Here is a 14,818-nt window from a genome sequence, read left to right on the forward strand (position 1 = left end):
GGGCAATTCATTGTAGAAACACAAATGTTGCAAAGGTTACTTAATTTCACAGTTTGCCCAGCAATGGATAAGTTTCTAATTTCTCACTAAAGAGTAGCGAGTTGTTCACCACACTTTGAATATTTTATTATCTTTTGACTTCAGATCAAAAAGGAACTTCAAAATTACAAAAAAATAAATGAATAATCCCTATCTTATTTATATACTTTCTGGTCAGATTCAACAAATAAGCTTTTCTGTTCAAGAGCAACTAAAGATATAAATGGAGTAAATCAAAATCACTATAGGAAAATTGTAAAAATCTTACATCAGAAAACCACAATTTCTATATATTAGAGAGTCATTATGGTGGCAGGTAGCAAAGAATACCCAACTGAGAAGAAAATGTCTGTGAAAAAGGAAAATTCTATTATTTCTGCCTTGTCAGTGCAACATTATATGCAGGATAGAGAATTAGTGGCATTGAAGCCATTTAACCTACAGTCAAAACAAGTATCTCTCAAAGCCTCAAGGAGATGCTGACAAGAATAATTTTGAGGCAGAGAATAAAGAGCATGTGCTTGGCATCTACACACCTGAGTTCAAATTGTGGCCTAATCATTCCTCACAGTGACTTGAGGTTATCCCTAATCTTTTTGAGGTTCTGCTTCCTCATTTGTCAAATGGGGATATGTACGTTTTGGGAATCATTGTGAAAATAAGAAATCATTTTTATGAAGTACCTAACATCTAATATGTGGCAAGTGGTGATTATTAACATTATTTATTTTCTTAGTTTCAGTCTATGTTTGCTCAAATAAAATATGAAGAAAAAGAAACTACATCATTTGAGGAATTATATATAGAAAAGGTTTTCTTAAACCCAACTTTTGAAGCAGTAATCAAAGGCTGTTCTTTGTTCATTTCTAGCTGCACTAGCTTTCCTATACTTGGCATTTGGAGATCATAAGGAATCAATAAGAATTTTGTTACAACAGAAGGAAAGAAGTGGACTAGATAGTTCACTGCAGAAGTAGCCATACCAGTTCACTCAGTTACTGAGCAAATGGAATGAACTGGTTAGTCACTGAATACTGTCACTGTGCAGGGAGTTGCTCTTCTCGATTCAGTAAGAAGTCATTAAATCTATGTGTGAACCAGGACAATCTCAGTTTGACAATAGAGCACCACTTTTGCATTTCCCTTTCCCCATGTGTTGAGAGGTTTCTGGAAGACACGTACCATGCCTTCAGAGGGGTCGTAGAATCTCTGAATGAGCTGTAGTGCCGTACTTTTCCCACTTCCACTAGATCCTACGAAAGCTGTCATTTCCCCTGACTTAATGACCATGCTGAGGTTATTTAAAATCTGGAAAGGAAAGAAAATTAAAAAGTTCAGATTATCACTGTGCTCTAATCAGGCAACAAGGCTACAGGTTAGGATGGTCTGTGAGAACACTGTGTGTGAGTGTGCATATGTGTTTACTTATGTACCACAGCACAACTCTTAACACCCATCCACCACCAACAAAAGGAAACAGGCCTAGAATCAGGTTTTAGCATTTACTAATTACTTAATAACTGAAGCCAACAAGTAAAATGATGCATGGTAACACTGGTAAAGTAACTAAGCCAGACTGACTTCTAAAATTATGTTCCAAAATCTAATTTAAAAACACTTCTGACTTACTAGGATACCTCCAGGAGACTGTCCCAATTAGTTAAAGAAAAAAAAATCCCAGTAAGTGAGGTATACAATGCTACTTTACTGACCAACAATTAACAACAAACTGATTTGTAGGTTTTAAGCTATCATATACTGTATAGTGTGTGGGCATAGTACTCGGATACATTGACCTAAAAAGTGTTTAGAGTGTGTTTCTAGACCCCAAGCACTATGAAAGGTAGGGATTAAATGCCATCAGGGGTCAAGAATGAGCAGCTCATTCACAATGATCTGCTGAATATTTTATCAATGAGAGGTGATTTTTGTATTGATAGTGTGAAGTTAGTTTGTGGGTCCTGTGTGACCAAATTTCACTTCATTTTACACTGGAAAGTCAATCTTGCAAATATATTTCCACTTTCTGACTTGTAATGGACCTGTAAGCTCCCAAGAACAGAAAATTTTACCAAAGCAAACTATTGCCATTAAGAATAAAAGATGAAACAGAAATGAAATCACTGTGTCAATTCAACCAGTATTTGTTGAGCTGCTAACATGAGCTGATTCCAACTATGAAGAAAGTTTTAGACTTTCATTCCTAAATATTTACTGAGTGAGTGAATACTACTTTGTGATTTATAGGGCCGAATGTTTTCCCTGATAAGTGGAGAATGATATATAGTGGGGGTGGGGTGTGGGAAGTGAGAGAAGAATGGGGAAACCTTAGATTATGTAGAAGGAAATGGGGGGGTATGAAAAATGGTGGAATGAAACATCATTACCCTATGTACGTGTATGATTACACGAATAGTATGAATTTACATCGTGTGCAACCATAGAAATGAAATGATGTATCCCATTTGTGACAATGAATCAAAATGCAGTCTGTAAAAAATTAAAAAATAAATAATTTAAAAAAATAATAAAATAGAACAATTATAGCAAGACAAAAAGCACTTTTAACATATGACATTTGATGTTTAGGTATATATGCAATATATAATGATAATATACTTCGAATATGAAGACAGAATATACATTTACTTATGTTTATATGTTTACTCATATGCCTACATTATAGGTGTATAGAATGAGAATATATTAGGCCAGCAAGTTGGATTTAGTTCTTCAGGGATAACAGAACTATTATTAAGAAAAAGAGACCCGAGATACTCTGTTAAAAATGAGGAATAGGTCTCATTTCAAAGTCAATTCATTTGGGAGAATGGATTCTAATTTTCCTAGGGAGTAGATTATCTTGAAAGATCTTGCTTTGTAGTTTCAGAAAACTGTAAATTTCCTTCACCATGTGCCCTGGACAGTCAGTCATCTAGCACAAGATACACAAGCATAATATCATTAGGGTACCTTCCCCTAAAAACTAATGCAGTGACCCTGATGAACTTACAGATAGTATGTAAAAAACCATAGTGAGTTCCCTTTGCCACTCTGACCTACCCATTCAGAGAGCTCCACCTTCTGCAGTCTGTAAGGAGGTGGTGATGAAACCCTGCTCCTTGCTGGGATTGCTTATAGCCTGTTTACCATATGCTTAGAATGACAGGATCTGCCACTCATTTCAACAGAGCATCATATACTTGACTTAACCTGAATGTGTGGTGAGTCTATGTTCCAACCACAGGGATTTACACAATTCAATTATCACAAAAGAATGTGGTGTGTCGCTTAAGATATGGCACCACACCCAACAACACTTCCAGAGAAACCTACTCGGACCCCAGTTACTGGAAACTGAGTCAGACCTAGGAAAACAAGCAATTGGTGACTGTGGAAATAAATACTCAAAAGCAAAGGTTTACCCTTTTCAGGGAAAAAAAAAAAAAAAAAAAAAAAAAAAAAAAAAACCTGCACTCACCTTCACCTTTGGTCTGGAGGGATAGTAAAAGGTGACATTATGGAATTCAATTTCACCCTTGACTCTATCCAGCTTGTAACCGTCTTCTGACATGCTGTCAATGATGGGTTTCTGGAGAGGAATTCAGGAGGGATGTAGCAACAATACATGCTATATGCATAAACTGTCCATTTTAATTTGAGTTAACTCATAAAACAAAACAACCACCAGGTAAAATACTGCAAAGATATGCTAAAGAAAAACTGTTTGCACATTCAATACATAATAATAGTGAATAATAATGAAAATAATCCCTACTACTTTTGACATTATATTATTGCATATTATTACTAAATGTGATGTCTTAATATAATGATGTATTTTTCATTAATTTAATTAATATCATTTATTGAATTACTGGGACATTAATATATATTATATTACTATATTGTTAATTGCCACGACCAGCACAGCCAAACTCTTGGTTCCAGGGAGGGGTGTAGGGGGATTAGAAAATAAAGATTCACAAACAGATTTTGAAGATTAAACTGGGATTAGGTGGAGCTCTGCCCTCTGATGGAGATGCAGATCTAAAGAGTTACACCAGCAATTTTTATTTGTATGTGTCTCATTATCAGGTTAAAGACTATGCAACCATTATTCCTTGTATTCAGGAAAGTTACAGAAACTAGGACATCTTTTTTTTTTTTTTTTATAAAGAAAAAGGAAAATTTTAATGACACAAAACATTACACTATTGCATAATGACAGATACTATATAAAGTTTAAAAAATAAGCAAAAACTGTGAGAAAAATATCTTGCCACATAGAAGAAAGGATATACATAACATATACAGATATATACAAATCAAAAAGAAGCATGGAAAATAATAAAGGAACACACAGGAATAAAACGGAAGTATAAATAGGCATCAAGTGCAAACCAAAGTACATGGCCAGAGTCTGGGGTAATTGGTTCATATGCTCAAAATCACAGACCCAAAAAGAACAATTTATGTAACTACAGTCAATTATCATGTCTGTCTCCTCCTATGCCCTTTTTGGTCTTAAGACACAAAGGAAGGTAACATTGTTGGCCACATGGAACCCTGGAGGACAGCTGGGCACAGAATTTCCTTCTCCTGGCCTTAAGGCTTTTCCTGGAGTCAGAAACTAGGACATCTATGTAGCTTTTCTGCAGTTGCAATCCATAGTTGCAAAGTGCAATGATAGGAGCTATGTGTAGCTCTCAAGAAAGTCCATTTTTTAAAGTTACTGTAAAGTTGGCAGGAACCACAGAAGCAGAGCTGGTTGTCTAGCTTAAGAATTCCTTACTTCCCAGGACCTGTGTGCCTGAGATCAAGGTCAAAGTTGATAGGACTCTTGCACATAGCCTCCTCATGCAGGGCATTGCCACAGCAGCTAAGCATCTTGTGCCCTTGCACAGAACATTCCCAGGCACCAGGCATGCCATAGCCATGAAGTCATCAGAGACCCTCAATTTCAGTCACTGCTCTCCCATCCTCTGCCACCGCTCTCCACAGTTAACTTATAATATTATTATTGTTTGTTATAATGTATTAAATTATACATTAGTCACATTACTTAAATATCATGGGAGGTGATGTGCAGATATTTTAATGTGTTTTTTTCACTTACATAATTGGCATCATAACCTAGCTAGACAAATGATGTACCTATTTTTCAGGTAAGGAAGTGGAAGAATCTGAGAGAGATTGTTTCTTGCCTAGGGCCATACAACTAGTCAACTAAAATGGGAGCCAATGGGACTCTTTGTAGAGGAGGATTAGAACTACATAAGAAAATACCTACATGAATCCCACCATCATGTACATCCACAAGAATGGGGTCCTAATTAGAATAAGATATTCGACACTTGTATTTTATCAAAATGTATTCTACTACCATGTATAACTAAAAAGAATCAACAAATATAAATAAATAAATACAAAGAACTAATTCTTGGCCAACAGTGTCTTCAAATATTACCACCTTTCAATTGATATCCTGAATTTCTCCTCTGTTATTGTCAGTAGAAAGTCTAATCTAGAACTTAACGATTCTGGTTAAGGATTGTTAACCTCCTGCTATCAAAATACTCCGGGTTCAACTTCTTCCCTTTCTAGCAACTAGTAACAGAAATTCATCACCATCGTTCTACTTGGGGGTATAATGTAATCTACTTTCTTCTTGGATCTCTAATAAGAATAATACAATAATTTTAAAAATGTCTTAATTTTTAGTCATAATTTCAGAATCACATTAGTGTCCTTATTTCATTTGAACATATAACAACCCTAAAATGAGGTTGAATAAAGTATCATTTTTATAGGCTTTCTAACAATCTCACTATATCCCAGGATATTAAGCCCCACAAATAAAGCAAATAAAGTAAGGAGCCGTTTTCTCAGATCGATGACAGCCTCTCTGTTCGGCAAAAAAATAAAAAACAAAAAAAAATACTTATGGTTCAGAGGATCCATGAAGCACCATTTATTCCCAGTCCTTCTGACTAAACCTAGGGCATTGTTTCAGAAAGGAAGAACATATTGCCTTCTTCTCCCTTCTGTTCTTGAATTGGGACTTCCTGGCTTGACCTCCAATTTGCTTCTGTAGATTAACCAGTAAAATCCTGGCCAGCCTACCAAGCTCCTTCATAAACCTGTAGAGACTTCCTGGCACATTAACAAAATATCCAATCTTATGAACTTGATCTTTAAGTCCTATATCCCCAAGACCCTTTCTTATCCCTCCAGTCTCTGCCCCCTCTTTACTCTCTTCATTCACGTCGTCTTCTTTCAGCTCCTTGAGTTCATCAAGCCCTTGCCCATCTGGGGGTCTTGCTTTCAGGAATTTCCTTCCTGCTCTCACTTCCCATGCACTCAGTTTAGAGATTCCTTTCCCTGCCCTAGTCGACATCCCATTGCCCTACTCTATTTCCTTCATCGGATGTGGCACCATCTGATTGTCTCATCTTTGAATTGCTTACTTCTTTACACTTGTCTCCCAGGATGCATATGAAAGCAGGGGTCTCATTTGTGTTAGGTCCCTGTTGCATTCCCACTTCTCAAAATCAGGTCTAGTTGGTGATGGTAATTAAGTATTGCTGACATAGGGCATTTTGATAGCTCCTCATATTTTTTAATGTAGGGGAGATTCCTTTAGGGTTCATTCCCCACTTCGCCCCGCCCACCTCCTGCTGGGCTTTACTTTTGGCTCTTACATACCCTGTCTATTGTCTGAAAAATGCTGGCAGCTGCCACACGCCCAGCAGCAAAGGCTTCCAAACAAGAAGATGCATTGCCAAGATTCAAAGCTCCTGTTAGGACACAGAAGAAAATCTGAAACAAAAAGACAGAAATGGTTTTTAATGTGTTTTTGCAAATTTGTAAATAGTGTGCCCTTACCATTTGAGCCATTCATGGAATCTGAGAGATTTCTCAGAAATATTCTTCTCCAGGAGTGTGAAAGCTAAATGACTTTTTGGTTCCTGGAAATGCCTGACACAGCTTTTGTTCTATAAAGCATCTCCAATCACTCTTCTATAAAGAATGAAAAATAAGATGTGGGACCGAGGCAACACATACACACAAAGTATGTATCATCATTGGATTTGTTACATACTCAGCCTTATGGTTTTCTAGTTAAAGGAAACCTAAATAACAGACACACTAAGGTCAGTGTGGTTGTCCTAGAGGATGGTTCATGCAAAATCAACCTACTACTGTTACTAGTATGCTAGTCACTAGGATAACTGTCGTCACTTCTGCAGCTGTTCTGCTAACAATGATAACAATGTGTATTGTAAGTGCTTTAGCTCTATTACTTCATTTAAGTGTTACAAAAGAAGAGGAAACAGACATATTTGAAAGATCCCTCACTTACGTTGGTTATAACACACACTTATTAGTGTTTGCATTCAGGCACTTGACTACCATGCTGCCTCACTCCTAGCCCCGCCTGCTGCTGACGACATCTCAGGTGGAATGGCTAGATTCCTGTGTAGAGCTGGGGAAGCTGTCCTTTAACTTGCCAACTGAACCATCTCATTAAGTTTGGGAACGGCTACCTGATCATGGATGTTCCTTCCAAATAGCAATCTGTGTTGAATCTTTTTAACTTAAAATTTTTATTATAATTATCAATACATATTAATTGTGCAAAACAATGGGTTACATCATGAAATTTCCATACTTGCTTTGATCACATCTACCCTTCCTATAAATCTCTCTTAGCCTCATCTGGCGCCCCCTGGTCCTCTTCCCCTTTCCTGATTGTCTCCTTACTACTTTCATGTCATAGATCATATGGTAGTTCTATTTTTAGTTTTTGAGGAAACTACATACTGTTTTCCATACTTACATTTCCCTAAATGGTATATAAGGGTTCCCTTCATCCTCACCAGCATTTGTTATTTTTTGTTTTCTTGATAAGAACCATTATTACTAGGGGGAGATGGAATGTCAATGTCATTTGGATTTGCATTTACCTGATGGCTAAAGATCTTGAGCATTTTTTCATATATTTATTGGCTATTTGTACTTCTTTTGAGAAGTGTCAGCTTATTTGCCCATTTACTGATTAGATTCTTCTTGGTGTTGAATTTTTTTTTTTTTCTTTTTTTAGTTCTTTCCATAGTCAGGATACCTGAATAGCCTGCATTTTTTCTCCTACTCTGTAGGGTGTCTCTTTATTCTGTTGATTGTCTCTTTTGTTGTGCAGAATTTTTTTTTAATTTGATGTAATCCTATTTGTCAATTCTTGCTATTATTTCTTGAGCTATTAGAATTCTATTCAGGAAATCCTTGCCTATACCAATATATTGAATTGTTTCCCTTATGTTTTCCTCCAGCAATTTCAAAGTTTTCAGCTTACATTAAGATTTTTGATGATTTTGAGTTGATTTTTATACAGTAAGAGGTAAAGATACAGTTTCAGTCTTCTACAAGTGGATGTCCAGTTTTTCCAGGACCATTTGTTGCTTTCCCAGGACCACGTTTTTGGTTCCTTTGTCTTAGACCAGATGGTTATAGATGTGTAGTTTTATTCCTGAGTCTCTTATTCCATTGATCTACATGTATATTTATGCCAAAAACATGCTGTTTTGTTACAAGACTTTATAGCATATTATGAAATCAGATATTGTGATGCCTCCAGCATTGTTCTTTTCTCTCAGGATTGCTTTGACTATATGGGTCTTTGGTGTTTCCATATGAATTTTAGAATTTTTTTCCTAGTTGTGTGAAGGATGTTATTGATATCTTAATGGGGATTGCAGTGGATTTGTAGATCACTTTTCACAGTATAACCATTTTAACCATTTTAATTGTCACACTCCATGAACATGGAATGTCTTTCTATCTTCTGTCTTCTTCAATTTATTTCTTCAGTAATTTATAATTTTTATTGTAGAGATTTTTCACCTCCTCTGTTAGGTAAGGCTTAGTCCCAGGTTTTGTTTTGTTTTGTTTTGATTTAGGCTATTGTAAATGGTATTGTTTTCACCTTCCTTTCTTCTTTATTTTTTCTCTCAGTACTGGGTATTGATACCAGAGGCACTCTATCACTTTTATATCCTCAACCACTCTTCTTTCTTTTTATTTTTGTTTTTGAGACAAGGTTTCACTAAGTTGCTGAGACCTCAAACTTGTGTGCCTCCTCCCTTAACCTCCCAAGCAACAGGGATTTCCTGATTTCTTTCTCAGTGAGTTTATTATTAGTGCAAAGAAAACTGGCAAAATTTGGATGTTAATTTTGTGTCCTGCTATTTTGCTAAATTTCTTTATCAATTCTAAGAGACTATTGGTTGACTCTCCAGGGTTTTCTAGGTACAGCATCATATAATCTGCAAACTGGGTTAATTTGACATTCTCTTTTCCTACTGATACCACTTTTATTTTTTCTCTTCCTAATTACTCTAGGTAAAGTTTCCAGTGCTATATCAAATAAGAATTGATATAGCCTTGTCTTGAACAGCCTTGTCTTGTTCCTAGTTTTAGAGGAAATATTTTCAGCTTTTCTTCATTGGGTGTGATATTGGCTATGGATTTGTTGTATATAGACTTTATTATGTCAAGGAATGATCCTTCCATATCTAATCTATTAAGGGTTTTTATCATGAAGTGATTTGAATTTTATCAAAGACTTTCTGCATCTACTGAGATGACTATGTGATTTTTTTTCCTTGAATCTATTTATGTATTTTATTCCATTTATTGGATTGCATGTCAAACCAAGCTTGCATCCCTAAAATGAAACCAATTTGATCATGGTGTAAGATCTTTTAAATGTGATGTTTAATTTAATTTGCAATTATTTTAATGAGGATTTTGGCATGCATCTTGATCAAGAATATTAGTCTACAATTTTCTTCTTCTGTTGTGTGCTTCTCAGGTTTTGGTAGCAGAGTAATACTGGCTTGTACCAGTGGTGTTCATAAAGATAAGGAGGAGGCAATGAAGCCATTTCTCAAGTTAATCTCTAGAAGGAACAAAAGCCTCCTCCTATCTCTCCTGTGAATGAAAGAATGGGTACTAGTCATGACTCACTTGGAGGAGCTTTCATTGGCCATGCCTTCTTACCAAGGTAAAGTTGACACCTGTGTGAATATAGCTTTTTCAGGTAATCAAATGATCCAAGTATGGAGGTTTCCATAGGCCACACCCTTCCTACTAGCTGTGTCACAGCACATCAGAGACTTCCCCAGTCTCTCTCCATCTTGTTTCTTCCTTGTGGTTGGAGCAGTGCTCCATGGATCTTCTCAGCCATCTTCTTCCCTCTCCTGGAGCCTCTCCATTCCATACATCAGAATGATTAATGGGGCCAATGCTGCTCCACACAGGTGATGGGCTAAATTTATGCTCTCTTCCTCAATTGCCTACCCTACACACAGGAACAAATGATCTCTTCATCTGTCCTTGTTCCCTTTGTTCCTTCACAACAGAAGTTTCCTCCCAGGGGCAGGTTACTTATATATTTCAAACTCCAATTTCTTTATCTGGAACTCAGAGGTAATGATAATATATACTTTTCAGGATTGTTATGAGAAATAAGTGGGATGACGTGTATAAAAATAGGTAATCCAGCAAGGATCACATAAATGAGAATGATAGTGATAAATAAAATATCAAAATCTCACACTTACAAGGTGGTAAGGACAGCAGACAGAATAGTTTTTATGATCTAAATTGGATTAAGACCACCATTATCAGAAGTCTTACTATCTCAGTACGGGAAGCCTTCCTGTGCCTAGATCTGGGGTGGGTAACATCTTCTGTAAAGGCCAAATAGTATACAATTCAGGTTTGCCAGGTCACATGGGCTCTGAAGCAATTACTCAACTTCACCACGTAGTACAAAAGCAGCAATAGGTAATACAAAATAAATGCCTGTGGCTATGTCCCAATAAAACACTTTATAAAAACAGGTGGCGTTCTGGATTTCACATGAGGAATGTATTTTCTCATTAGAGGCTTAAATTAAGGTTCAAACACTTGCACATCCTGGCTTTGCAAGTGTTTGTCTCATGCAAGTGACTTTCTAGAGGTTCTTAAGTGAGGTGCACATGAGGCAGGACAATGCATGTGTCCCAGACCATCACAAACATCCCAACAGAGCAGCAATGGTTTTAACCCTGAATATCACACCCTTTAACCTCTGGACAGAACAGTGGGAAGAGAGACTGCTGCAGAACAATGTGTGGGGCCTGTGCTGGAGAAAGGGGGCCTGTGGTCCCCTAGAAGCCACCGCTGGAGGCAGGAAAAGAGTGGTTCCCTGGAGTCATGGAGACCTGACTTCAAGTCATGCTCTATACCATTTGGCACATATTCCTTTACCTTGTGGCCTCCCCTTCATTTTTGAAGTAGTAGTATGACATCAATTACAGAACAAAGTTGTATTACCTATGGTAATTATATGAAACACCTCACTCAGTGCTTGACACCGTGTGCACACTGAGTGAATGTGACTTTTTATTACCGTTATTATTTTTATCATTGAAACCTGAGACTTGAGAGGGCTTTTGCCCCATTCAGTCCCCCTTCATCCTTTCCTAAGAGACCAGAGTAGATTTTTGTCTAAATATAAATGATACTAATTACAGTCACATGTGAATTACTTACCATTTATGCCCAATTACCATGTAACCAGTAATGATTTTGTATATCACAAAATGTACCAGATTAACCTAATTGTTAATTAGTTGGTTGATTAAAACATTCAAATCAACTCAACATTCTTCAGAGTGAACAGATAGAAGCAACTGGGGCTAAAGCCAACTAGGGTATCCCTGGTTTGGTAAATGTCAAGAGCTTTTAGAAGTATTTGGATCAATAATGACAAAGGACTTTAGAGTCAGATTTCATATCTTACAGATTTTCACTTTTTTCAAGTACAAAATTATGTCTAAATTATAAGGAATAGTGACTCTTTCCATATTCCCCCTTTAAAGTTGTGAAACATTTTAATACCACTGATCTACACCTCAGCCCCAATCATTTCTATTTGTAAATCAAAATGCTGTTCAATTTTCCTTAAAAATATATTTATATTAAAATGGTAGATCTCAAATTATGAGCTTTCATCTATAAATGTCTGATATGCAAGATTTTGATATCTTTTGTAGTTTAATTGTACCTGTTCCATCCAGAATCTGCAGTCCAAACATTTTATTTATTTTATTCTTTTGTTTGTTTGTTTTGTTTTTTGCTGTTGTTTTGTTTTCTTTTGTTTGGGATGGGTCTGGCTATTTTGCCCAGATTGGCTTTGAACTCACGACCCTCCCACCTCAAACTGCACATAGCTCAGATTATAGGTGTGTACCACTGTGCCTGGCATTATTTAAGAATCTTATATGAAGCTAGTTCTCACCTCCCTGACAGATCAAATGAAACAATTATTCCATTTTTGACCTCCCTGACCTCATAGACTTTACTGTCTGAGGGCAGAAATGGGCGAGGACATGTGTAAATAAATGCAAATGCTCCATGTGAGGCAAGTGCTCTGAAGAATGCTGCAAATGCCGTGAAGGAGAATGAAAGACTAGATGGGAACGGAAGCCCAAATGGGAAAGCGCCATTCAGCTGAGAACCCAGTGGGCCAGCGCAGACCATAGCTAGGGAGGAAAGACCATGGAAGAGGAAACAGGACGGGCAGCCTTCCCTGACCCCAGCCACACTGGTCACCCGGCTACTCACTGTCACGATTCCTTGTCCTCTGAAGCATATGTTGCCATTTGCCATAATGCACTTACATGATTATTTAACTACCATTTGTCTTTCCCACTAAAATGCAAATCCCATCAAGCTAAACACACACACACACACACACACACACACACAGAGAAGAAAACCCCACACATTTCTTTTGCTCACTATTGAATCCCCTGAACTTTGGATGACTCTGGCATAAAGTAGATGTTCAATAATTCCTTATTGAAAGATTAACTGAAAGGACGCTGAAAATTAAAGTGGCTATGGCATTAGTGGTGGCATGGTACAGCACAAGTGAATAATAAAGTTTGTACTGTCTGCTCAGTTGAGGATATTATTGACTCTATACATCACCAACTCATTATGTTTCACAAATACGTCCATTAGGCACATAGCTTGCAGTATTATTAAGTTAAATCATGTGATTTGTTAATTTTTAATTGAGAATCACTGACTTTACATTTTCATACCATATTATCTTTTGGACTCAGACAGAAAATCATCATTTTATAGCTATAAAATCTTTAGTTCATTTTAAATATTTAAATTACTGATCTAATCAATTCAAATGCTCAACAGCTCTTCACAATCAAATGCCTAAGTATTGTTTCTGCAGATAGACTCCGTCAGATCATGGATCTTTCCTCCCTCCAACACTAAAGGAATGAGCCATATGTCTAATCCATGGACCTTTCTGAGATTCCAGCAGGAAATGTTACCTCTAGAACAATGAGATCAAAGTACCTGGATAAGAGTTCCTGGTGTGTATTCTTCTTCATCCAGGATAAGTTTGGAGCCATACCAGAAAGCCAGTGCATAACAAAAAAAGATGAGACACCACATGTATCCAGTGAAGAATCCCATCACTATCCCTTTTCTAATTCCCCAGCGCTGGGCAAACACAAGATTTTTCTCATACCTGTGAAGAGAAAATGTTTGAGGAAATAGCAGCAGAAGTAGTTCAAGTTATAATGTTTAAAACAGGTCACAATGCAGTGGTTTTACTCAATGATTATAGAACCACCCCAAACACAGAGAAGTTTTAGGGAAAAAATCTACAATAACCTGTGCAATTATTTGAAGTCTGTTTAAAACTGTCAGTGTAAAGTGGATCAACTTTTCTCCATCCCCCCTCCTCTTCCCAGCCTCTGGTAACCACTTTTCTACTTCCAACTTCTATGAGATCAACTTTATTTTACAATCCACATGAGTGAGATGATGTGGTACTTGTCTATCTGTGTCTGTCTTATTTGCCTTAACATAGTGATCTTCAATTCTATCCATGTCATTACAAATGACAGGATTTTGTTCTTTTTCTGGCTGAATGGTATTCCTTTGTATATATGTACCACATTTTCTTTATCAATTTATCAGTTGATGGATTGGCTGTTTCTATTTCTTAGCTATTGTGAATGGTGATCAATGAACATGGGAGTGCAGATGTCTCTTTGACATATAGATTTAATTTCCTTTGAATTCATACTCAGTAGTGGAATTAGCGGGTCGTACGGTAGTTCTATTTTTAATTCTTTGAGGAATATTACTAAGTGTTGAACATCACTAATACACAGAAGAGTATTTTTCTTTGGTGAAATCCCTACTTTTAAGTTGGGTTTTTTGTTTTAGTTGTGTTTTTCTGTTTTTTTCTCTCTCATTTGTTTGTTTTGCTATGAAGTTTTTAAGTTCCTTATATATTCTAGACATCGACTCTTTGTCAGATGTATAGTTTGCATATATTTTCTTCCATTATGTAAATTATCACTTTCTTAGGGGTTTAGCCCCCTCTGCTGTGCAGAAGCTTTTTAGTTTAATGTAACCTAGGTTTTATTTCTAGTAGTTTCATAGTCTTGGGTCTTAAATTTAAACCTTCAACTATTTTGGGTTGATTTTCATATGTGGCATGAGATAATTTCATTCTTCTGCATTTGAATATTCAGTTTTTTCATGCCATTTATTAAAGAGACTGTCCTTTTGTCATTGTGTATTTTGGGAATCTGTCAAAACTCAACTGAAAGTCAATGTGTGGCTTTATTTTGGGACTCTCTATATGTTCCATTGCTCCATGTGTCCGTTTATAAGCCCGTACCAT

At 36.6% G+C, this 14,818-nt stretch overlaps 1 protein-coding gene across 2 annotated transcripts in view; it reads right to left on the reverse strand.

Moving 5' to 3' along the window:
* ABCB11 (ATP binding cassette subfamily B member 11) overlaps window positions 1-14,818 on the reverse strand; it is a 93,400-nt gene that overhangs the window by 44,284 nt on the left and 34,298 nt on the right. For both annotated transcript variants that reach the window (XM_079131855.1, XM_079131854.1), the window contains 4 exons: window positions 13,474-13,648; window positions 6,748-6,861; window positions 3,521-3,631; window positions 1,222-1,347 (listed from right to left, as the gene is read on the reverse strand). In XM_079131855.1, the coding sequence (XP_078987981.1) occupies window positions 1,222-1,347; window positions 3,521-3,631; window positions 6,748-6,861; window positions 13,474-13,648 (526 nt within the window). The remainder of the gene's footprint in view (window positions 1-1,221; window positions 1,348-3,520; window positions 3,632-6,747; window positions 6,862-13,473; window positions 13,649-14,818) is intronic.

The sequence above is a fragment of the Sciurus vulgaris genome, assembly GCF_902686455.1.
Source record: "Sciurus vulgaris genome assembly, chromosome: 3".
Taxonomy (NCBI): domain Eukaryota; kingdom Metazoa; phylum Chordata; class Mammalia; order Rodentia; family Sciuridae; genus Sciurus; species Sciurus vulgaris.